Raw genomic sequence first — 25,344 nt, 5'->3', positions numbered from 1 at the left:
TGAGTAGTACTGGGGCTCCACAAGGAACAGTCCTGGCTCCATTCCTGTTCACACTGTATACATCTGACTTCAAATACAGCACTGAGTCCTGCCACATTCAGAAATACTCTGATGACACTGCTATCGTGGCATGTATCAGAAATGGACATGAAGCTGAATACAGAGATCTGATAAGTGCCTTCAGTGACTGGAGTCACAAAAACTGCCTGCTATTCAACGCCTCAAAGACAAAGGAAATGATCATAAATTTCCGCAGATCCAAAACCCCTCTTCATCCATGAACACTTGTGGTGTTGACATGGAGGTGGTGACATCATATAAATATTTAGGTGTCCACCTTGACAATAAATTAGACTGGTCTAAAAATGCAGACTTCATCTACAAAAAGGGCCAGAGCCGACTTTTTTGCCTGAGAAGATTTCGATCAATAGACATCTGCAGTAAGATGCTGCAGATGTTTTATCAGTCTGTGGTAGCAAGTGTCCTGTTTTATGCTGCAGTCTGCTGGGGAGGCAGTATAAGAACAAGGATGCAAGGCATCTGAACAAACTGATTAAAAAAGCTGCTCTGTAGTTGGAATCGGATTGAACACATTGGAGGATGAGGTGGAGAGACGGACACTTAGAAAGATGGAGGCCATTCTGACAAACATGGATCATCCACTTCACATTTGCCTCAGTGAACAACAAAACATCGGTGGACGGCTCCTATCCCTGTGCTGCAGGACAAAAAGATTCAGGAAATGTTTCTTGCCATCAGCAATCGGACTGTTTAATTCAAAAGCAAAAAGACCAAACAATTGAATTTCCCTTCGGGGATTAATATAGCAGTCCCTCCAGGAATTTGCGATGTTGTGATCACGCGAAATCAACCAATCTCTGCGAATTTTGCGTGGCCTTGCAATTTTGTCCAATCACCGCAACTTTCCCGCAATTTTGGCCCGCCTCCCGTGAGTTCCACCAATCATAGCAGTCCCCAGCGCAAACCTAATGCACGTACGTCACCGAATTCACTTCCTTGTTTACGGTTTGAAAATGCAGACATGTGCAGTACTAATGTCTCTCATTTACCAACAAAAATGACTGCTGAAGACATTGATAAACAACTAATTCACTGATGTTTTTCACCAAAGTGAAGCTAAACGGTTTTACAACCGTGCAATATTGTGGTGGAATACAAAAAAGAAAAAAAATCATCGATTAATACACTTTAAAAAAACATGAAACATATTAGAACGGCTGAAATGAGCGGAAAACAGACCACATTAATCACCATGATGGAAACCGTTGCATCCAGATCCATTAGAGCACTGAAAGAATGAGGTAAATTAGTTTAATTATCCCACCAAAGAACTCGGCAGTGTTATGTGACAGTCGGCGTGTGTGAATCCTTCCTCTGTTACCAACATCACTCAAAAACAGACTCAGGGATTTGAATGAAATTTTCAGGGTCGGTCAGAAATGACACAAGGACCAAATGATTAGACTTCAGCAGTGATGCGGCTTAAAGTTTGGATCCACGTATTTGTTAAGGATTCATAGCGGCACTGCGTCTGATAGCGGCACGGTAACCATGGCAACAGGTGAACGCTACCTCAGCGGCCCGCTGACGATCACATGATTGTGATCCTACAACAATCTACCACTGTGGACGTATCGGAAATGACACAAGGAACAACTGATTAAATTGTGGGGTGTTTCTGAGTCCCATCAATTCCAGTTGCCAGCTACATATTTAGGTCACGTGATTCGGTATGTATACATGCAGAACACACACCTGTCTTGGTGCAGGACTGCGCTCTCTGTGCTGTTCTTTTTAGTTGACGTGACCAGCTGTGAGCGTGTGCTTGTGAACACATGTGTGCCAGGATGTGAAATTAACTTTTTAAGCCACTGACAGATATGTCCAAATATGATTCATTCAATAGTAAATTAGCATTTTGTGCCGCAAATCTACCAACCACATCATGTTAAACCAGTATCTGGCTGCTGCTAATTTCCCACTGTGGTGTGCCAGCTTTTGTGGAAATGGGTTGGAACGTTTTTTAATTAATTTCGGAATAAATATTGTCAATTACAGCGTTGAAACATGTTCTACAATCTGGAAAAAATGCAGCTTTTTAGTAGTTGTCACTGTCTCCCGCAATTTCATCACAACAAATAAGCTTAAAACATTGCAACTTTTATCGCAATTTTTTAGAAAAGCTGCCGCGAATTCAGGCATTTTCGGCCGCAACAATCATGAAAAACGCCCGCGAAATCTTGGAGGGACTGAATAACGTAATTCTATTCTATAATCAGAAGTTTGCATACACTAAGATTGCTATGCCTTCAAGATAATGATGTCCTGACTTTGAAAGCTTTTGATAGATTAAGATGTATTTTCAGGCACACCTCAAACCCACTGCTTCCTTGTGTGATGACATTAGAAAACCTAAAGAAATCAGCCAAGACATCAGGAAGACATTTGTGGGCCTCCGCAGGTGTGGTTCATCCTTGAGTGTAGGCATGTAACGATATGAAAATTTGATATCACGATAATTGTGATCAAAATTATCACGGTTATCGATATTATCACGGTATTGTGAAATATGTTCAAAATGTTTAAAAAGTACTCATAGGCACACTTAAATCAATGAACAACGTTTTTATTTTAGCAAAAAACAATCAAAATAAGAACTTCAACCTTAAATAGCATATTAATAAGCTACAAAAATTAAAGAGGGGACCTTAAAAGAGCCAGGAGGTAGTCCGTTTGCTTGAAAGCAACATTTGGAATAAAGTACAACAAAAGAAGTAAGGTGCCACTGCCTCATAAACATTAACATTTAACATAAACATTTGTTGTGCAAAGTGTATGAATCTTCACATTCAGTGCTCGGAAAGTCTTACAAATATTATACAATAACACTAGTAGTAAAAAAACAGTAAAGTGGATGCAAGAACAATATAACCACATGTAAACAAATGTGTAGTGCAGATGGTGGTTAAAATAACATAAAATATGTAAACAAATCAAATGAGCCACACTGATTGTCTGTAGTCCTCACCATAAGGTGTTGCTTGCTGCTGACTTTGATCACTAGTTGAGATTGAAACGTAAAAATGTCAGCATATTTACTTTGTCTGGCTTGAGAAGTGATCTTTGAGGGGAGACGATGTGCCCGCTGGCACTGAATACCCTCTCGGATGGCACGCTGGTTGCTGGGATGCACAAAAGCTTCCTGGAAACCCTGGCAAGATGAGGCAGCTCTGATGCATGCCCCCTCCACCACACAAGTGGATCCTCCTCTGCTGAAATGGATGGCAGAGACAAGTAGTGCTTTATTTCTTCCTTCACTCTCTCTGCAGTGGTCATAAACTGACCCTCCTCCCTTCTCTGGTTCCTTGCTGAGGAAATCTTTCTCAACAATCCAGCCAGGCCTTTCTCCTCTGATGCTGGAGGGGTTAGTGTTGTGGAGGTGCTGCTGATGCTTTGTGGTTCTTCCCTGATCTCTACAGGTGCTAGTTTCAAGGCTTCCTCGTGTACACAGCTCTCAACAGTTGCAGCCTCAGGCTCATCTAAAAAGGTGCTTTTGAAGCGGGGGTCAATGAAACACGCCATGTCCATCACTGTCTTTGCCTTCTCTGTGTATCTGTTGTTAAGATCTTCTCTCATCACTCGTTTCATTTCTTTGGTCAAAACTGAATCCCCACCTTTTTCGACCAGAACATCACGGGTGATGTGGTCCAGAAGAGGTTTCAAGGCTGACAGCGTCACATGTGTCTCTGAGGCAAGTGCGTCAGTCAGTTTGCTCAGGGGCTCAAGCAGCTGGCAGAGTTGCTCCATGACACTAATGTCTGCATCCTTGGGCATTAAATGATACGTTCCTTTTTCAGCAGCCAATGTGGCACAGACTGGCTGCTGTTCGCTGAGGAAACGCTCAACCATCTTGTGTGTAGATCCCCATCTTGTCACCACATCATGGATGAGAGCCTTCTGTGGAACGTTGAGAGTGTTTTGCTTTTCTTTCAGTGCTCTCTTTCTCTTCCAGCTCTGTGAAAAGGCTTGGACGAGATGACGGCAGGCTCTGACTGCTGTGTCCACCCTCTGGATTTTCAGAGCCTTTGAGATGGCCAGGTTTAAGTTGTGCCCAAAGCACCCAAGCCACAGATCTGTGAACTCTTCAAAAGCCTTCACCATGTTGGTTGCATTGTCTGTTGTAATGCAGCAGAGGTCTTGCTTCTTGATCCCCCACTCCTCCAGCATGTTCTCGAAAAACTCTGTGATGTTTTGAGACGTGTGATCCTCTGGAAAGAACTGGGTTTCCAGGCAGTGTGATGACAGCTTCCAGTCTGGGCTGAGGTAGTGTATGGTGAAGCTTATGTAGGGTTGCCCTGCCCCACTTTCACTGGTCCAGATGTCTGTGGTTGCAGCGTAGTATGTTCCCTGAGTTACACTTTTTGCAACCTCAGCTTTGAGATCGTTATACATCTTTGGGATTTCAGTCTTGGAAAAATGATTCCGTGAAGGAACTTTATAGTGAGGCACAGCAACCTTCATCACGTTCAAAAATCCAGGCCTCTCAACAGTTTGAAATGGCATCATGTCTTTCGCAATAAAATACGAGATAGCTGCTGTGAGGTCTTTGGCATGTTTTGAAGTCGGTGCATAAGCAGCCTTCCTTTCAAACGCCTGAGTTATTGTTTGTGCCACTGTGACCGAAGAAGTACAAGCTGTTGGAGGATTTGTCCTGGTTCTGTCCATTACTCGCCCTCTCTGTAAATAAGAGGAAAACAAAATTATAATGGTTATTATTAAATAATTATTATTATTCATCATCACACACACACACGCCCCCCTCTCCCTCAACCACCCACACCCACCCACACACCATGTAACGCTGTCTTCTGAACATTAACCGGCCGTTGATTCTATGTCGGACTTTCTGTCGGCAACAACGGTGCATTTAGCTTTAGCCACGGAGCTAGTATTGTGCCGGAGCAGAAACGAGACGATTCTATGTCGGACTTTGTCGGCAACAACGGTGCATTTAGCTTTAGCCACGGAGCTAGTATTGTGCCGGAGTAGAAACGAGACGATCACGCTCCGTTTTCACGGTTCCCTAAGCCCCACATGCATTCATTTAAGTTATCTTACCTTTAACTCGCTGCACAGTTGCGGGTGGTAGTCCCGTAGATGAGCCATCATGTTGGACGTGTTTCCACCCTTTGCCGATACTTTTTTGTGGCATTTTCGGCAGACTGGGCTGTTTTCTTCCCCCAGTCTCCCTTGCGTGTCTTTATAAAAACCGAAGTACGCCCAGACTTCAGACTTGGTCCGTTTCGACGGTGGAAAAATCTCTCCACTGCCGGTATTGCTGCCCTCCGCCATATTTATGAGTTGTTTACTGTTCAGTGCGCATGCGCATGGGGCGCATGTGTCCGATTGGCTGCATGCTGCTGCACTTCTCACAACAGTAGTACGCCTATTCCTGAGATTTTCCGGATTGTGGCAATCAAACACGGTTTAACGGTAATTAAAATTTGAAACGGAATTACTAACCGTCAGACATTTTACCGCGGTTTATCATTTTAACCAGTAATCGTTGCATCCCTACTTGAGTGCAATTTCCAGATTGCTGTGGTTTGAGGTTTATCTGTCCAAATAACTACATGCCCAGATCAACACCATGGGAATGTCAAGCCATCTAACTGCTCAAGATGGAGATTGGTTAAGGTTAGAATTGTTTTGGAGGGAAATGTGCTCATCAAGCCCAGAACAAAAGCAAACGACCTTGTGAAGATGCTGGCTGAGGATGGCCTGAGTACACCATCCCAACTGTGAAGCATGGGGGTGGCAGCACCATGTTGTGGGAGTGTTTTTGCTGCAGGAGGGACTGGTGCACTTCACAAAATAGATGGCATCAAGAGAATCGAACATTATGTGGAATTATTGAAGCAACATCAGCCAGCAAATGAAAGCTTGGGCTCAAGTGGGTCTTCCAAATGACAAGGACAGTGCTGGTGCAAATCTGACACTGTCCTGGAGAAACTGTGCACTACTGACTTAGAACTGCTTTCTGCTTCATTGTGCCCTTCATATCTGCCTCAGAAATTTCCCCAAATATTTGTGAAACTTGTCTATATCCGTCCAAAGGCCAGTGAAATAAATACCTGTGGGCAAAAAGGTGCTTCTGCTCTGGGTTCCTCTGACCACAACTGCATCCTCCTTATCCCTGTCTACCACTGTACCGAAGCAAGGCAAAGTGCAGAACATCAGAGTGAGAGTTTGTCACACTCTGCAGGGATGTCTGGAGGTTACTGACTGGGATGTGTTTAAGGAGTCCTCAGCTGATATTGATGAACCGACTGATGTTGTGAGCAGCTGGGTCACAGACTGTGAAACCAGTGTTATTCCTGATAAAACTGTTAAACTATATCCAAACACTAAGCCATGGCTTTCTAAGAAGCTTAAAGACCTACTGTACATAAAGAAAACAGTCTTCAGAGAAGGAAATACACTAAATCTGTATAACTGACAGAAGGAAATAAAGTAGGAGATCAGGACCCACAAAAGACAATACAAAGACAAACTTGAGTCTCAGCTCAAAATGAACAACCTCAGTTCAGTCTGGGACGGCATGAATCTGATCACTGGAACTAATTAATGTGTCAATGAGAGAGTTCAGCTCAGCGGTTATAATTCTGATTTAGAGCTGGCTCAAAGTCTAAACAGTTTTTATGTCAGGTTTGACTCCCATGATTTTAGGGCTAAACATGCTGAGACTAAAAACTGTCTCATGTCAGCGTCTCCACAGAATCCCTTTCTTTTATCCGGGTTGGAAATAAATCTATGTTAAAAATGTAATCTGGTGTCTCAAACAGTGCAGACCAAAGAAAAGTCCTCTACCTGATTACATCGGTGGCCGTTTATTGAAAACTTTTACGACGTCTGACTAAATGGCCAAGATTGCTGCCGATGTCCCTGTCTCTTATGTTTTGTTTCATTTTTCTTTAAATGGCTTTTATTTTGCTTTTAATTGTTTTACTGTGGTTTTTTTACGTTTGTAAAACATTTCCTTTAATCGTTGCTGTTCCTTTAACTGTTTTCAAGGATGACAATTGTCTGTGGATCCGCGGATTTCTGCCAATTTAATGTCAAATTTGAACATTTCTGTGAATCCTCTAAATCTGTTGAGAAAATTTTAGGGGGGGGTTAGGTACTTTATTGTCGCTGATGTTAACGTTGTTAGCATCTCGCGGGAGTGAGGCGTGAGTTTCGTTAAACGAAACTTGCGCCTCACTACGAAACTCACGCCTCACTCCTGTGAGATTTTCCCTGAAGCTATCGTTCGATTGTAAACGGCCCAGCAGTTGGACAGCTTCAAGCTTGGACCAATCAAATTGCTCGTAGCATTCTTTGTCACAAATTCATGGTGGCGTGTTCGACTCGGATGTTTGGAGATTTGGTATCATGTTCAGCGGAATGATGAGATTTTTATCGAAGGATCAGGAGTCATCAGTCACAGAAATTGACAAAAGTGTCAAAAATAAGTTCCGATGGGAATGGCTGGAGAGAAAAGTCACTGTGAAGGTGAAAATTGGCTCAAAGATCGACGAGGTAACGGAAACACTTGGACAATTTCTGAAGAAACCAGACGTGGCCAGAAAAGCTTTTTGTGTGTATTGTAACGATTTGATTAACTACGGATCGCGTGGATGCGTAGCACTGTCAGACAGTTACACCAGCAGCATGAACAGCTACTTCAAGTGCCAAGGCAAAAGATACATTGAAAGAGAAGGAAATGGCTGCCAGAAAAGCCCACCAGCAGGAGTTGAAAAGGAAGGCTGTCCAGAGACTTGGACAGCTTGCTGCAAAGAGAAGAAAATTGGCAAAATAGGAGTGTTGCAGTGAACTGACTTGGATATATTGTACATAGTAGAATAGAACTCTGATAGATTTGTGAAATATTTTGGACTGAAGATAGTGAGAAAAGATTGAAGAACATGTAAGTTAACTTTTCATTAAATTTGCTGACTGAAACAAGTCTAGTGTTATGTTTTTGACCATTTTTATCAGTCTAAATGACTTCTATTTCACTACAAATCTCTCAGCTTCAGCCCCCCGCCCCGCCCCCTCCACCCCACCCCGTCAATAATTTTCAGTTGAAATCCGAATTTCCTGTTGACATCCCTGTGTTTCACTGTTTTGTTGCTTTTGTTGTTTGATGGTGAACGTTTGTGTAACTGCTGCGCAACAAATTTCCCGGGTCGTTAGCGTCAAATCCAGAATTCAGTGGCAGAATTACAGATCTTTTCTGGACTGGTATCAACATCTGATCCCCTAGGAGAAACTAGAAAGTGTTGGTGGTCTGAATTGAACCTGCTGCCATTAAGACCTAAATCTGGACATTGATGTTGTATGCTTTTCATATTGTACATTTCTCCAGTAATGTAACTTAACGGAAAGTCTGGGGATGAAGAGATCCTGGTGGTACAATCCCATCAGTCGTGAGCTCTGCTTTGTTTTTCACGGTGATCGACAGATTTTACTACTCAATATTCTAAAACTACCGTGCAGAAAGCTGAAAACTATCGGCCTGTGAAAATAGTTTTGTTGACATTGTGAGTGTGCTGTTGACTCATTTCTAGGTTTCTAATGACAAAGCTGCTGGCATGTCTGCAGATTCTTGATCTTGTTTCAGCCTCATGTCCAACTACATGGAATTGAGACTTTTCGGTTAAATTTTTTTTCATGATTGCTCTTCCATCACTGCCTCTGTTTTTATCTTTGTCTTTTGTTACAGAAATGTAAACACAGCAATGGAGTGAGATGTGGGACCTCTGAGGAGGATAAGGATGGTTCAGCAACAACGGCAAAAAGAGATGAATCACTGAGTTGTGAGCAATGTGACAAGACTTTTATCACAGCAACAAAGCTAAGAATTCACAAACGTATTCACACTGTGGACAAACCATTCAGCTGTGATCAGTGTGGAAAGGCTTTTACTAAGAAGAGTCAGTTAAAAAGCCATCAACTCATTCACAGTGGAGTTAAACCATTCAGCTGTGATCAGTGTGGAAAGGCTTTTACTCAGAAGAGTATTCTAACAAGTCATCAACTCGTTCACAGTGGAGTGAAATTGTTCGGCTGTGATCAGTGTGGAAAGACTTTTACTCACAAGACTACGTTAAGAAGTCATCAACTCATTCACAGTGGAGTGAAACCATTCAGCTGTGCTCAGTGTGGAAAGGCTTTTACTCACAAGAGTCAGTTAAAAAGCCATCAACTCATTCACAGTGGAGTTAAACCATTCAGCTGTGCTCAGTGTGGAAAGGCTTTTACTCAGAAGAGTCAGTTAAAAAGCCATCAACTTATTCACAGTGGAGTTAAACCATTCAGCTGTGATCAGTGTGGAAAGGCTTTTACTCACAAGAGTCATCTAGCAAATCATCAACTCATGCACAGTGGAGTGAAATTGTTCAGCTGTGATCAGTGTGGAAAGGCTTTTACTCACAAGAGTACGTTAAGACGTCATCAACTCATGCACAGTGGAGTTAAACCGTTCGGCTGTGATCAGTGTGGAAAGGCTTTTACTCAGAAGGGTCACTTAAAAAGCCATCAACTCATGCACAGTGGAGTTAAACCATTCAACTGTGATCAGTGTGTGAAAACCTTTACTCAACATGAACAGTTGTTGATCCATCAATGCCCCCATTCTGGTAGAAAGCGGTACCACTGTGACTCCTGTGAAAAAACTTTCAACTCCCAACAGAGCTTAAAATATCACCAACGCATCCACACTGGACATGATGTGTACGTATGTGATCACTGTGGTGAACCATTTGTACAGTACTCACAGTTAAAAGCTCATGAAGTGACCCACACTGGGGTTAAACCATACCTTTGTGATCAGTGTGGGAAACGCTACAGCTACATTGCAAACCTCAAAGTTCACCAACGTGTCCACACTGGGGAGAGACCATACAGATGTGATGAGTGTAAGAAGACTTTTACATCTTTGGGTTCCCTGAAACAACACCAGCAGATCCACACCAGAAAGAAAGCATTCAATCAGTGTCACAGTGAGGTATGTAAAGACTGGTCTCAGTCACAGTGTACACACAATTGTGTATTGGATAATTTTGGATATTGTTGCAAAATTGTTTCAAAACAGTTTTGAACAACTGTGGTCAGTTGAATTCTGTTAACACATTATCAGCTATCGTTCAGTCTAACCTGTATTGGTTTTGACACAGAAATCTGGTCCAGGTTAATCTGGGAATGTAGGTTAGATTAGGAATTGTGACGTAATCAGACAACTGAATGTTAAATTCCAACAGTGACGTTCTCTTTGTTTGTTTTCCAAGCAGAACGGAACAGATGGACAAAAGTCTCAGACTTGTCAGCACTCTGCCAATGGTGAACAGTGCTGCTTTGACCAGTCTGGACAAACGTCCAACCAACAAGGAGCCCGACAACGACACCAGCGTATGCACACTGGACACAGACTGAACCCCTGCCAAGAAGATTTCTCCATGCAGGGTTCAGTAAAAGTTCATGAAGTCCTCCACAAACTTAAAGTCCTTGAGATCCGGCTTCACAGAATTCAGGTCTAATTTCTTATTTAGTGTCTTCGTTGCAAAATCCATTAAGAGGAAAGCTGTCTTTAACAGACGTGACTGTAAATTAATTAAACCCTTCAAAGTGGTTACTCAGTTAAATGAATTATCAGTGGTAGAGGGATAGACGTCTGGATGGAGGCAGTGAGCAGCAGGGCGAATTTCCTCAATTACCACCTTAATGGTTCCTGAGATCCCTCTGGGCTGCAGGAACCTGTTAGATGCAGAGCTGGTTTAGTGATTCTCTGATGATTAAGCATAATTAATTGAGGAGATTACTGGCCTTAGGGTTCCTGTCTGTCCGTCTGTAAATATAAAAACATGAAGTGTTCTATGAAAAGTCCAATCTTTGAAAGCTGACATGTAGTTCAGAATCATTTCTTTGTAAGTTAGCTGCATCCAGTCATTACCATGACACTGGCAGTGATTCTATGATGATAAATCATTATTAATTTAGGAGATTACTGGCCTTAGGATATCTATCTATCTATCTATCTATCTATCTATCTATCTATCTATCTATCTATCTATCTATCTATCTATCTATCTATCTATCTATCTATCTATCTATCTATCCTTTCTCAGCTACAACATCTGCACCTCTGCTTCTGTGTGAAGTAGTCATTACAGGAGAGAAAGTGGAGAAAATCTGACAGATTTTGTCAAGTGGTCCAGAAAAATCTGACTACCCCTACAACTTCTCTCCTGTAATGATAGTAATAAGTAATACATAGGTGATACTTCACACAGCTGTAGCAGAGGTGCAGATGTTGTAGCTGAGAAAGTTTGGAGGTTGCCACTTCTTGCATTCCAAGAATAGTAGGGGAGTCAGATTTTGTCAAGTGGCCCAGAAAAATCTGACTCCAGATTTTATTTCATATCATACAATCTGCACTTTTAACTCAACCTGCATATTTCTGTTAAAGTCCTAGTTTTGAAATGGTCTCTCTGTTCTTAATCTGCCATACTGTGATCATTTAGCCCCTTATTTTATTATTCTGTTCTTACAGACTGTAATTTACGAGTTTTTTTTTAAACTTGTTGTGATTTGGTGTTTTAGCTGTTGTAGCAAATAATTTCCCAGGTGTGGGATAAATAAAGAATTTCAATTCTATTATATTGTTAACTGGCCCTATAAAAATAACAATAACAAATTACTTTATACTTAAGAACGATACTTATATTAAAGACTTTATACATAAATACCAGACATATTTTGATGCCATATCTTGCATTCTTAGGAAAGTCTGATTTTAAATAAGGAGATATAAAGTTTTCTCAGTGAACAATTATTTTAATGACACGTGTAGAACACTGATGGAATGTGAACAATATTTGGTGACTCCACCCTGTCCTGTCCTGATGTCCTCATAGGAGTGAAGCTGAGAGTAGCGTAGAATCTCCCCGATGCCATTTAGGGTGCGCACATACGGATGAGAAGAGGAGGAGAAACATGTCACCTAATCATATTTAACAGGAAAACATGTCTGCAGTTCGGTACTTAGTCACATTTAACCCAAAAACAACAGCAAAAGCAGTAAACGTACGACAGAAAAACCCGTCAAGTGGCCACAGAGTGAAAAGTAAGTCACACGCGTTCATGCGAAGGGGGAGTCAGATTTTTCCGGGGAGTGTGAAAATTGCACAACACCTGGGTTAGTCTGAATCCTTTTTTCTGATTGGCTGAGACGAGACACGTGACAGTGTGCATCTATTAATGATCGGAAGCATTCAGGTCGTTCCGGTTATACTCGGTAGCGCTCTTCAGTAAAGGAGACGCAGTTTGTTATTTTCTTTGATTATCGCTCGGAAAATTACAAAAAAGTTGCAACTTAACCCTTTTTTCACATTTATTAGGCAAAATTAGCTTCGCCACCGTGGCTAAACATGCTAAAAATGGCTTTGCCATCCTGAGGAAGGCTTTGCCTATGGCGAAGTGGAGAATGGCGAGCACAAGCACAGAGACACCCTGAAAATTTGACACAATCTTAAATATTATTATGAAATATTTGTTGAAAAGTCTTTTTTGTGTGTTTCTAAGGGTGTGGCTGCATCAGAAAGACACAAATACAAATGATATTTTTTTGGTTTGTTGTTTACAAGAAATATTTTATGGAACCAGTCAATTTTCAGTTTTAATGTCTTTATTTAGGATGTTTAGTTTTATGATTGTACTAAAATAAATGACTCTTGAAGACCTCAAAGTGATTCTTAATGCATTATTTCACAAATATATTGGATGTCCAAAAACTTTTTTCCACTGCTGTATTTAACAACAATCTGATCTGCTGATGTTAGCAAGACAAACAAGTGAAGGTTTCAGGCTTTTATCTAGAATTGTTCTTGAGATATTCATCTTCAAACAGCCTCAAATTTCAATGTGAGAAAATAAAAAAAACTAGTGAAACTGGGTCTGCAGTCCACTGAAAAACCTCTAAGAAAGTGTCTGACATACTGAGCTAATATTTCATAGATAGCATTGTAAATCTCCACAGTTTATGATTTTAAAAAAAGTTTTTTTTGGGAGATGGTCAATGATTTGAAACGGAGTTTGTCCTCTAGAGGACAGATGGTTCAATCCCAGAATGAGGGTATGTATTGAAAAAATATCATCCAAAATTAGTCCAGAGTAGTGACAATAATTTGAATTTTAATACACTTAACCAAGTGCTTTAGGTGGAAAAAAAAACATGTTTACACAGCATGATGTTGCTTTGTGATGTTGCAACTGACATGCTGATTTCAAAATGGAAGCATTTTAATTTCTAATGCTCTCATAGAAGATGACTGGTCAATAAAATTTACTCCTGTGACTCTGATGTCATGAAGAGTCTTTATGCTATGATGTGGAAAGGGTGAAAGAAGACAGACTGGACATTTCTGAGTGAAACTGAACATGGCATGTACTGATTCATAAAAAACAAGTGTAGTATTATCTTTAATCAAGCCTTACATAGTATTTACTAGCTGAAGTACTTCGGTTTTGAACACAAGAATTACTTGTCAAGACTACGTTGACTGGAGCTCTGCTACAGAAAGGCAGTTCATTTTCTGCTGGGGTTCATAACATACAAGATTTCTCAAATCTACAGAGATGTTTTGGATTTGAAATTAGAGTTACCTTAAATTAATAATATATATTTTTGATACTTTCTCTAAAAAACTCTAAAAAAGCTTCAGGTGTAGCTGCTGGAAAAGAGCCTGCAGTCACATGGTGGGACATGTGAACATAGTTCAAGGAAGCAAGGCTGGGAGCAAGAGCCCAAACAGAGGAGGTAAAAGAAAAGGTCAAACTACAGGTATGTAGTACATGTTTTAATGTCAATCCTATTATGTCTGACTATTTGCTGAGTCAGTGAAAGTTATCTTATAGAGCAATGTTTGTATTATTTCAATACTCAGATATTGTTGCAGTGTCATTTGTCATTTGTTTACATTTGGATGTATTGTACAGTTAGATTCTATTGAGTTTCCATATCACATTACATTGCTGTTAAGGTGTCTGAATCATTCAGTGAGGGTTTGGTCATGTACTACTATAAGGCCGTGCATAAAAAGAAAATCAAGCCTGTTACAGTGTTGCTCTAGTCCCCTCTGTTAAATGGCATCAAAACAATGGTCAACGTGAACAAATCATGAGTGTTGACATTGACTCACAACAGTACCTCTCAACTGTTCTAATTTTGATCTATTTAGGAGAACAATGTGATGAGTGCACCGAGAGATCCAATACAGGGAGCTTTCCTTTTTCAAAGATCATTAGAAGGACAGAAGACAAAGTAAGTTTCAGCAAACAGCTTTTTATTTTCTAATGAGCCAATCTATAGTATTTAAAGTGCAGAGTTATTTGTGTTAGATTTGAACAAAATTCTTCCAACAGTGTAAGGACTTAGTCTTTCTACTTTCATTTGCAATTGTTCTAGAAACCTATCATCTGGGTCAGGTGGTCACTCTGCAGCACAAGGAGTACTATCCCACATTGGATCTGATGTTAATATTTCCCTCAGACATGGTAAATTGACTGACTGGCTGATATTGTAGAGTTAGTAAATATAGGCAGTTAACAAAAGGAAATGAATGCTACTTTGTGGAGGTACCAGAATTTGGCCATTTAACAAAAAAATCTAATGCTAATATTCTTTTATTTCACCAGACTGTTATTGTTTACACTTCAATGAATGATGCTGTTGTACATGTATAGTAATTTTATTCATCTTCATGCATACAGTGTTTGTGTACAGTATGCGTGATCATATTTTAAAATATATATATTAACAAGGCCAACAACAACAATGTGTTGTGTTACAGGTGCTTCGTCAGTGGCGTCCCTGCACAACATGGTAAATGTCAAATAATGTCTTGTCTACTTTTGCAGTGAGAGGACAGATTTGGTAAATAGTCAGCACTGGCAGTCCACAACAAATGCAGGGTGTTGCACAGGCAGATTCTAGATGACATCGTGTTATGTAAGACATCCTTGTAGGTTTTTCATCTTTCTACTCTCTGTGAAAGAGCAACATTGTATTAGATTAAGTCAAAGACAACTTCAAGTATTTGTAAAAATGAATTTAAATGAAGTAAAATGATTTATTGACAGGTAACACACAACACAGTGTGAAGTCAAAGACTTAACAGTGGGAGGGAAGCAATGCTATATAACCTTAGGTCTGATGAGAAACTTGGAGCTTGGCCGGGCATTTCTCTTTAGAGGTGTTCTGTTTCTCCATCCAGCCTCAGTTGTGATCATGTGGCTATGTGATGAAGACTTTGGACAGCAGGTACAAAAAAGTTTGCTGGTGCAATTGAAACACTTTTGTTTGCACAAGTAAAATGTGGTAACTGCAAGCTGTTTCTTCTGAGATCCTTTTATGATGTGCTGTATTGTTTTATGATGAGCAATTTTAAGAACTTATTTATTGTGGCAGGGCACTACATAATTACACAATTACATGTAAGTATGAACAGTATATTGCTTTATTTTTTAATAGTATCTTATTTTCATCTCATTTAAAACAGCAGAATTAAATGGAAGAATTCTGGGAGCCCCTGTCTTGCTTTCAGAGTTCAGCAACTGAGGTTCATACATATAGCCTTGTAGATGATTTTATTCAATAATAAGCCCCCCAGCAATAAGAAATGTCAGCATTGTGTCATGTTACAGGATTCTGTGACAGAGGATTAGTTCTAGGAAAAACCTAGTCACTCTACAGTTTGTGCTGACAATATTTAATGGCTAATATCTAGAAATGTGGCTCACATTTTCGTGGCACCAAAAATCTAACTTTGTTCCTCTGAGGGCTGCTATGAAGCAAGTTCAGTATAAACAGGCTTACTTTGTGTACACCGGCTCGACAAAAACTAAAGCCTCAGTCAGAGTTAATGGTGGTTGTCAGGTTTCTTTGTTAACTCAGACTTTCTACTTCAGATCCTGTGAGTCACAAAAAGGGGGGGTGTTAACACCAAATGGACGTCTCATGGACCAGCTGCTTCAGTCAACTGGTTGTTATAGTTGATAGCTACAAGGAATATGAAAAATGATGATGGTGGAAAGCAGCTACTGCAAATGATGCAAGACAGGAATGCTGGTAGAAAGCTGTTAAACGTGCGTGAAGAATTTATTTTACCCATCAATGTAGACGCCTTTTTGAACTGGCTGCTGCTCATTACAGCTGTTAAACTTTAAACTTCATGTATTGAGTCGTTATATTGAAGAAGTGCACTTTGGTCAGGGGTGGTCTGATAATGCAGGAAGTCACTGTAGTTCAGTCGCTTTGAGTTCTTTTGTTCACACATAAAATGAACAGACAGATCTTGAACGTTTTCACTGAAACTGTCAAGGTAATCAAGATCTGTCTGTTCATTTTATGTCTGAATAAAAGAGCTTTAAACTACTATAATAACAAGAAGACATGATGAACATTTCTGAGCGATCACTTTAGTTATCGGTCAAATCAAGGTGAAATTAATGTCATTGATTAAATATTCTTGGTCATATATACCAGTAGATTTTCGGCACCAAATCAGGACCAAACATAAAAAAATATATTCATGTGATTTCTGCATCACCAACTAAATACACGTTGGGTTTCTATGACAACACAATGAGAACAGTATGAGAAACTGTATCTTCACGGTTTTGTTCAGTGGCTTTAGTGACATAAAGCTCATCAGGTTTGCACGTACAACATCAGATAAAGATCCTCAGCTGAGAATCTGTTTTTCTTGTGGAGAATCGTCAGTAAAAGCTTCAGTTAATAGGAGACGCTTCTTCCAGCCAATTTAAATGTGTGTGTGTATCCAATGCTTGACTGTACACAAGATGAAAGATCATTTTTATTTATTGCATTAATGCAGTTACTATAATATTTACCTCGGCATTCCTTATTATTGTTGGAAATTCTACAATACAGATTTGCCTATTGTCAAACATTCTGTTGCTGCCAGCACATAAAAGGACTGAAAACATGGATACAAACCATGATAATATTTAATGCTTTTATATACAGGAAAGTCTTGATGGATCACACTGGAGGAGGAGGAGGAGGAGGACGAAGAGGAGGAAGAAGATGATGAGCAGGAGGAAGAGGAAGAAGAGGAGGAAGAGGACAAGGAGGACCTCGTTCACAATGACGACCACGCCTGAAACCTGCTGTTCATGAATTTTGTTATTTTCCAATAAAGCACACTGTTCAAAATCATGTTTTTATTTTCTTTGTTTCTGATTTTGTGTTGAAAGAAAGTATTGCTGCTGATAAAGTATAAAGTCTAACATTTACCAAATAATTCCTTCAGAATGATGAAGGTTTCTGTACCAGAAGACTGTTTATGGGATGTTTTGGAGTATATATTCAATGTATTGACAAGGAGAATTCACTACACATCTTCAGAAACATCTGCAAACTGCATCTAAAACATATTACAAAAAGCGTTTTGAAAAGGTTGAATAAATGTGGCACAGTGAACCTTTCTGCCCTGGTTTTCAAGAAGGAACATGTAATTTCAATGCAGACACACTAGGTGTCGCTGTTCTGTCTGGTCGCTGCAGCACAGCTTTAATATTTAGCCACGCTCTGATTGGTTACAGAACGATGAAAGCGGAGTGAAGCGCGCACTTCTGGTCCTAAATGAAAGCGTTCCGGTAAGCAACATACAAAGTAAATCAGAAATCCAAACCGCTGCCGTGTAGCTGGAATGAAGTCTCCACGAGGCTATTCCAAAAGGCTGATCTGGCCCATGGCAGTGTTAAAGTATGAATGACATGACAGCTAGGGGAAAACTACGAGGGAGACTGAATCAACACTCATTCCAGTTTTCTCCTTTCATGTCAAACTTATTATTCAGTATATTTAGTCAAGTAAAAAACGCTAGCAGAACCACCCCAGGGAAGGAAACAGATCCATGTCACTGTCAGAATAAAACACCGCGCAGGAGAATTATTATGAAAACACACTGAGGACTTCGTCCCGATGAAATTGCAAAGGGAGGATTTATTTTCCCGTCTTTTCTTGTGATACTTGACAGAAGACATGACAGCACCACGCTGTATCCACAAACATGTGACTGCAGCATCCATTTAACAAGCAACAAACGCATTTTGAATACGTTACAGATCAACGTAACGCCGGACCAATTACGTTTCTGTTGCACGTAACTGAAAATGCATTTTAGTTGTCTGAGAACGTAACTTTGTGGAGACAGGGTTGCTCATAGTGATGCTTGCTCTGTCAGGTATAATCACAGTCAAACATCCATCAGGTCCTCCTCAGTCTCTCACAGAGTTTCAGTTTATGTGGACGTTCCTGTTGGAACTCTGTCCTTCTACAGAGTCTCCTCTGACTCTCTGATCCACCTCCACACCTTCAACACCACATTCACTCATCCTCTCTATCCTGGATTCTGGTTCTTCAGTGTCTCTGTGCTGAGCTGAGTCTCCAGAGTCTCCTCTTGGTACAGAAACAGTGTTGAACAGATAGTTGAGTCTCTCCATGACTCTGTCCCTCACAAACATGTTTTCACATTCATGGATTAAATGTGTTTCTTTGTCAAATCCTTCTAAATGATTCCTTGTAAACTTGTTCCTCTTCAAAGATGGAAGTTGTGATTCTTCCAGGAGCCAAATGTGGTGTTTGCGTCTTTTTCCAGTCAAATGTTGAGAGTGAAAATCAGGATGTGGTGTTCCTCTGACGCTCACTTGAACTAAAAGCATTTGAGCTGCACAAAGTGTGAAATGAGAGAGGAAGCAGTGAATCTCCAAACTGCTGACAGACTTTCACACATTATTGTCCAGTGAAAATCAGCTTTTTGTGCAGCCACACTTGATCCTGATTTGAGTCTTTAAGTCCTGTTCTTGTGATGAAATGAGAACTAAAAATCCTGACTCTGAGTTCTTCATTACAAACACACATTATATCATCTGTTTATTAGGAATGACACCAGAGAGGACTATAACAAAGTTTTTATTGGCCCAAACAACAAAAAAGGACACAAGCAGATCTAAATCTGGACTGAACTCTCTCTGCTTCCCCCTGGAGGCTCCAAGGCTCGTCGTTCTTCAGGTGATCAGCCAGATGTGGCCACACCGTCTGCTCTCCCCCTCCAAATTACATAATGTGGGTGATTATTACTCTTCTTCTATGAAAGCATAGCAGCAGTTAGGAATCATGACGAGCCACTGAAATATTAATCAATAGTTATATTGATTAATTGTCTGATGATTTAATGGCTATTGCTATTTCCCTGTTGAAATATATTTTAATAAAGCATTATCCTGCAATTAAAATCAACAGATTGGAACTTCTATTTATCCCTATCACAACGGTTAGATATATATTTACAGAGAGGTTTGTTCATATATCATTTACAGTCTGATTTATGACACTTTATCCCCCTAAAAACAGACTGAAATGAACAAAATGAGACATAAAATGAAACAGAAAAACCTTAAACAGACGCAAAATGTCCACAATGATACAAAAAAAATGATCTAAATGAGACACAAAATGTTCACAATGGAACAAAAAACTTTGAAAGCACAAAAAATGGCGAGTAAAAACAATCCTAAACACAAAAAGTGACCAAGGTTAGAGACAAAATGATGAAAATGAGCCTCAATGAGACACAAAATGAGCAAATTCAACAAAAACAGCCTTTAAGTCACCAAAATGGAACAAAAACAACAAAAAGATGAAAAATGACAACATTTTATCCACTAACAACCCTAAGGATGCAAACTGATCAAAATAAGGCACAAAATGAGCAAATGTTAGCTTGTCAGTGTTGTGAAAACTTCAGTCTAACATGTCAGTGTGTAGTTTGATATCTGGAGCTGAGTTGCAGCTCGTTGTCTGGACTTCTGTCTTACCTGAATGTTTCCTATCTGGCTGAGGAGGCTTCATTTTTCTGTCACAGTCTTTGCTCACAATGTCTTCACAAGTTTCACACTTGAAATCTTCACCACAACTCTCCAATATCTCCAAGCTTTGTGTGTTAAACTGACTTTCTCAAGTGTTTCCATGTTTTTCTTCAGAATATGGAATGTGGTAACAGTTGTTAGTTCTTCTCTCTGACATCACAATGGACTTTTAAAAAATGCATTTACTGTCTTAGTACTTGTTCTCTGTGCAATGACAGTAAAGTTGGATCTAATCTAATCTATAAAATGACCAAAATGAGACACAAATGGACAAAATGTTTCAGTGGTGAGAAAAAGACCCAAACAGAGTCTACTGAACGGTCCAACAATGTTATGGGACAGTTCAAATGGGACACAAAATGACCAAAATGGAACATAAAACATCCGACCAAGACAGAAAAATACCACAATGAGCCATAAAATTAGAAAAGGGACATCAAATGTGAAACAAAAAGATAAGTGTCCAAAATGGGACTAAAATTAAGCAAAAATTATGAAAATGAGACACAAAATGTAGAAAATGAAAAAACAACCTTAAAGTGATACAAAATGACTAAAATGAGAGATAAAATGAGCAATTCAGAGCAAAAATGAGATGAAAACTGAAACAGAAATGTCCACTGAGTCACAGAATGATGAAATAGACGTGAACTGACCAAAAGAACTAACAAGATGAACAATTTTAAATAGAAATAAACCAAAAAAATGACCAAAATGAACCACAAAATGGTCAAAATTAAGGCACAAAATGACCAAAATGGAAGAAAAAAAAATAACATGAAAAGATGCAAAATGTTTAAAACCAGACAGAAAGATGTAAACTGACCAAAAAAAAACACATAATGACACAAATGAGACACAAAATGATCTAGAAATCTTCTCTTATAGTCATGAAACATTCTGAGGGTTTTTACAGAGAGCTTTGTTCATAGATCATTTACAGTCTGATTTCTGACACTTTTTTTCCCCCTAAAAACAGACAGAAATGTACAAAATGATCCAAATGAGATGTTCATTTTGTGTCTCATTTTAGTCATTTTTGTTGCTAATTCTGGTCATGCATTTCTTTAAATAACTAATAATACTGTGGACTCATTATTTAAACTTGAGGTAAATTCTTAGCATACTCAACTGGAAAATACTTTTACTGATTTGCTGTTGTTTGAACCTTAGTGCTGTCTTCGGGTCAAAATGAACCAGGCCACCATGTTTAATAGCATAGAACGGCCCCTAAATGACCTTTTTCAACTTGAAATTTGATCACTTTTCCTCAAGTGACCCCAACATTAGAAAAAGTGAAACATTGTTTTTGTTTATATTTTCATCAAAGCTGTACACCACCAGGGTACAAAGACTGTCTTCAGGTCATTTTTTACCCGGTGTCAGATAGAAAATTGACCCCCATGGAAAAGTGACCGAGGTTACAAAACATTAAATAACTAGCATAATACAGAGTGGGGTCAAGATTCTACACCCTGGCTACTTCTGGACTGTTGAGATTGTCATATTTGCAGATTTTCAAATTAATATGGACTAATCTGATATTGCTGAAGCCATGAGGGCAGTTTTCAGGTTTCAGTACCCAGCAGGTCAGAGATCAGATTTTTTTAGTCATCCAGGAGTAACAAGAAGGACTGTAAAACAAATACTGTGTGCTGCACGTGTGACAAATACAGTTGCAGTCTGTCCTCCATGTGTTAATTAGAGCTTAATATGTTCGGAATATTTTGCTTGAATCTGTTATTTTTTCTGTTCTTATGATTGATGTAGGTTATGCATCTTTCTGGTGGGAGCAATGACTCAAAAATGAGGGAGTACTAGTATCTGGTAGTTGAGTTTTGTAGTTTTATATTCCATTGTACAGTATACAGTACACTGTTGTTTCCCTTCAAAAATTCATTTCAAGTTCATTTCTGCACATTTCTGGTACTTTATTAGGCTATAGAAGTATTATCTCTTGCAAAACAAGAAATGTTTACACCTATGCAGTACCTTTAGCAGCAATAATAGTGATAATAAACCTCTACTTAAAGAAAGAAAACAGTTACAGCATGAACAATGGTATAAAAACGAATGGTGTTCACTGATTAAATACAGTCTTTCTACCCTCTGAGGAAGCAAAAACAGGCATTCACAAAGTGTGTGATGCATGACAGGTTGTTTCTTCATGTAAAATAGATTTTTGGTTAAAAATTCCATTAAGCTGCTCTATTTTAGAGGCTCAGTGGAGGCAGGTCATTTCTGACCCCGAGGACAGGAGGAGTGTTCAGGACGTTCAGACAATACAAGGGTTCGATGTGCTGTATGACGACACAATGAGATCCTACTAACAAATCACACAGATGACCTATGTGGTGACAATAGAAGAAATAAATAGCATAAGACCTTTATGTAACCAGCAGAAACTGCAGCACAGCTTCACCTGTTTTTAACATTTCTGGTTTTGACATTTGCAGGAGTGTATCAGCTACTACTAGTAAAACCACGTGTCTGTTGCTTGAAAACATAATAATGTTGGTTATGTCTTTGACATCTGACTCAGAGTTATTCTTGCTGGGGATCTTCAATGTTACATTAATTATGAAACAACTTGTAAATGTTCATCTGTTTAAATACATTCAAAACATTTCATGAAGCAGTCATGGAGCTGTAGACGTTTTATTACAACTTTATTTCATGTCCAGATCTCCTCTGCTGCAGTGACACATTCTGTTGTGTTCTACTGTCACAATGTCTCTGTATCTCGTTGCCTCCTTTTACTAGAAAGACAGCAAAGCTCAAGCTGAGTGGATTCCAGCAGTATGTTCACACCTGAACAGCCATGTTCTCTCAGCAGGATGTGAAAATGTTCCAAACAGCTTCACATTATCTCCAATCAGTGCTCTGCTGATGAAGGATGTCATGATAGCAGAAATGTAGCAGTCTGTACCAATACCATATCCATCCAGACATTCAGTTTGGTTCTTCTACCTGCTGCTCCACCACCACAGTCCAGACTCCATCTGGTCTAATCATCAAGGATTGCTTACATACTTCCTCACAGTTGTTGTTGAAGCACAGACTAAAGCTGCTTTAAATCTAAAACATCTACTTTTAACCTGTACCAATTCTTACATGTTGTTTCAAGCTTAGTTCTTCTTTATTTTTCACAGATGTTTCAGGATCATGACTTCTCAGCTGTGTGGATTCTCATGTGGGCTTTTAATTGATAACTATGTTTAAAGCTTTTTCCACAGGTTCCACAAGAATATGGCTTCTCACCTGTGTGACATCTCATGTGGACAGTCAAAGAGCGCCGTTGACTGAAGCTTTTTCCACAGGTTCCACAAGAATATGGCTTTACCATTTTGTGAACTGCCATGTGCCTATTATGTGCTGATGAACTAGAAAATCTTTTTCCACAAATGTTACAAACATATGGTTTCTCACCTGTGTGACATCTCATGTGGGCAGTCAAATGGGTCCGTCGAATAAAGCCTTTTTTACAGGTTCCACAAACATACGGCTTCTCACCTGTGTGATATTTCAAGTGTTCAGTCAAAGAGCTCCGCTGACTGAAGCTTTTTCCACAGGTTTCACAAGAATATGGCTTCTCACCTGTGTGGGTTCTGTGATGTTTGATTAAATTTGATTTACGACTAAAAGCTTTTCCACAGACCTCGCATGTTGCACATTTTCTTTCCTTGTCATTATCACACTGTCTCGCTGATGTTGGAGCATTGTCTACATCATTACTGTGACTGTTGTTACTCTGATGTCTTGGTTTCAGCTCGATACATCTAGTTGATCCTGAGTCTACATCCTTGTTTCCTTCCTGATCTGGGCTCTCAGCTACACAAGAGATGTGAAACAGGAGCTGATCACTGTTTGGTTTTGGTTCACTGTGGTCACTTTCCTCATCAGCAGGAGTCACCTCAAAGGTATCAGTCTCCTGTTTCAATCCAATTAACTCTTCCTCCTGACTGGAGCAGAGTTCATCCTGTTCCACTTTAATTTGTGGTAACCCTGGGTTTGATTGGTCCAGACTGGTGCACAATTCTTCCTGTTCCATTTTAATTTGAGAAATCTCTGGGTTTGATTGGTCCTGACTGGTGCAGAGTTCCTCCTGCTGATCTTTAATCCGTAGAGGCTCTGGGTCCTCATGATCCACCATGGAGTTTCTCTCTTGGTCATGGGGCTGATGGTCAACAACAGTCTTCTCATTCTCACAGACATAAGACTGTGGGAGCTCTGGAGGAACAAAGAGACAAAAGATAATGGTTACTACTGTGATGATGAGAGAACACACATCTGTCACTTTGTCCAGGACTGGCTGTCTCCAACAAAATCAGCTCAACAGTCGAATGTTTGACGCAAAAAGAATATGATGCTTTATAATAGAAGTCTTTGAGCCATGAAACAGCAGCAGGAATGATACAAGCATCTCCAAATGACTGAACATTTCTATGAACACGTTGTTCCACAGTGGATACAGGATCACAAAGTTCTAATGGTAAACACCACTGGGTACTTTTCTACACACCCACACAGACAGGTTTGATGGGGATCCATTAAAATTCTGTCTGAATAAAGCGGCTGTCCTCTTCAGCCTTCAAAACCTGTCAGGACATTTGGATTTTAATTGTTATTCTTATTTTACTGCTGGTTACTGTACTGTTGATTTGACTCCATGAGTGAAACCCAACATGTTAATAGTGGAATGCAGTTGAACACATTACTTCTATACTCTCTAACTCTGTAGGTGCCTTTTCTTTAGATCTTGAATGATCTCTATACATGGAATTATGTCTCTGGACTGAAATGATGGAATGACGAGTCCTCTGTCAGAGTTTTATTATTAAACTGTTTGATAACACAATGCAGTGCTGTCAGTGTGGAGTAGTTCAGATCAACACTTCCAGCACCTCTGGAACAGGAAACTTTGGTTCTTGCTTCCAGGGTCAATCAACACAACGATCCACGTTTTAAAACTCCACACAGGCATCAACTAACAGACTCCACTATTATGAGCCCATTCTCTTCCTCACAGTGTGTCTCAGTTCATCTCAACACTTCATGATGTTCTACATGCTAGAAGTGGAATTATTCACCATCAAAACACATACACACCTATGGGTTGTAAGGGGATGTGTGGTTTCCAGATGACATCCAGCAGTCTGCGCTGACGATCGATCTCCTCCTGGTACTGGACGATGGTTTTTTCAAACTCTGAGAATATTTCTCCAGCAGCAGCAGCTAGTCTGTCGCTGATTCAACTCTCTCAGATACTCAACTGAACACATCGTTACTTTATCGCTCTGATATTTCTCATTCATACTATAATACAGC

General features: G+C 39.7%; 3 protein-coding genes across 13 annotated transcripts in view; 2 read left to right on the top strand and 1 right to left on the bottom strand.

Annotated features, from left to right (window-relative positions):
- Positions 1-17,302, top strand: part of LOC127531977 (gastrula zinc finger protein XlCGF57.1-like) — a 154,745-nt gene extending 137,443 nt beyond the window's left edge. Inside the window, exons 3-9 of one of the 2 annotated variants that reach the window (XM_051942762.1) lie at positions 8,789-10,072; positions 10,353-10,595; positions 14,301-14,383; positions 14,913-14,944; positions 15,621-15,680; positions 17,111-17,153; positions 17,199-17,302. In XM_051942762.1, coding sequence (XP_051798722.1) covers positions 8,789-10,072; positions 10,353-10,595; positions 14,301-14,383; positions 14,913-14,944; positions 15,621-15,679 — 1,701 coding nt within the window. In that variant the 3' untranslated portion in view covers position 15,680; positions 17,111-17,153; positions 17,199-17,302. Of the gene's footprint in view, positions 1-8,788; positions 10,073-10,352; positions 10,596-13,778; positions 13,904-14,300; positions 14,384-14,912; positions 14,945-15,620; positions 15,681-17,110; positions 17,154-17,198 lie in introns of those variants that run through there. The other variant, XR_007939212.1, reaches the window with a different exon arrangement.
- LOC127531960 (gastrula zinc finger protein XlCGF26.1-like) overlaps positions 1-17,302 on the top strand; it is a 100,346-nt gene extending 83,044 nt beyond the window's left edge. For 3 of the 10 annotated variants that reach the window (XM_051942621.1, XM_051942623.1, XM_051942620.1), the window contains 2 exons: positions 17,111-17,153; positions 17,199-17,302. In XM_051942621.1, the coding sequence (XP_051798581.1) occupies positions 17,111-17,153; positions 17,199-17,234 (79 nt within the window). In that variant the 3' untranslated portion in view covers positions 17,235-17,302. Of the gene's footprint in view, positions 1-14,300; positions 14,384-14,527; positions 14,549-15,620; positions 15,661-17,110 lie in introns of those variants that run through there. The other 7 variants (XM_051942632.1, XM_051942625.1, XM_051942633.1 and 4 more) reach the window with 6 other exon arrangements.
- Positions 1-25,261, bottom strand: part of LOC127532029 (zinc finger protein 239-like) — an 81,033-nt gene extending 55,772 nt beyond the window's left edge. The window contains exons 1-3 of the mRNA XM_051943041.1: positions 25,126-25,261; positions 23,614-24,246; positions 23,115-23,529 (exon numbers count right to left, since the gene is read on the bottom strand). Of these exons, the coding sequence (XP_051799001.1) occupies positions 23,180-23,529; positions 23,614-24,169 (906 nt within the window). The 5' untranslated portion in view covers positions 24,170-24,246; positions 25,126-25,261 and the 3' untranslated portion in view covers positions 23,115-23,179. The remainder of the gene's footprint in view (positions 1-23,114; positions 23,530-23,613; positions 24,247-25,125) is intronic.
- Positions 25,262-25,344: the final 83 nt, after the last annotated feature.

This window comes from Acanthochromis polyacanthus, chromosome 22 (genome assembly GCF_021347895.1).
Source record: "Acanthochromis polyacanthus isolate Apoly-LR-REF ecotype Palm Island chromosome 22, KAUST_Apoly_ChrSc, whole genome shotgun sequence".
NCBI lineage: Eukaryota > Metazoa > Chordata > Actinopteri > Pomacentridae > Acanthochromis > Acanthochromis polyacanthus.
This window is presented reverse-complemented; position numbering and strand designations above follow the sequence as displayed.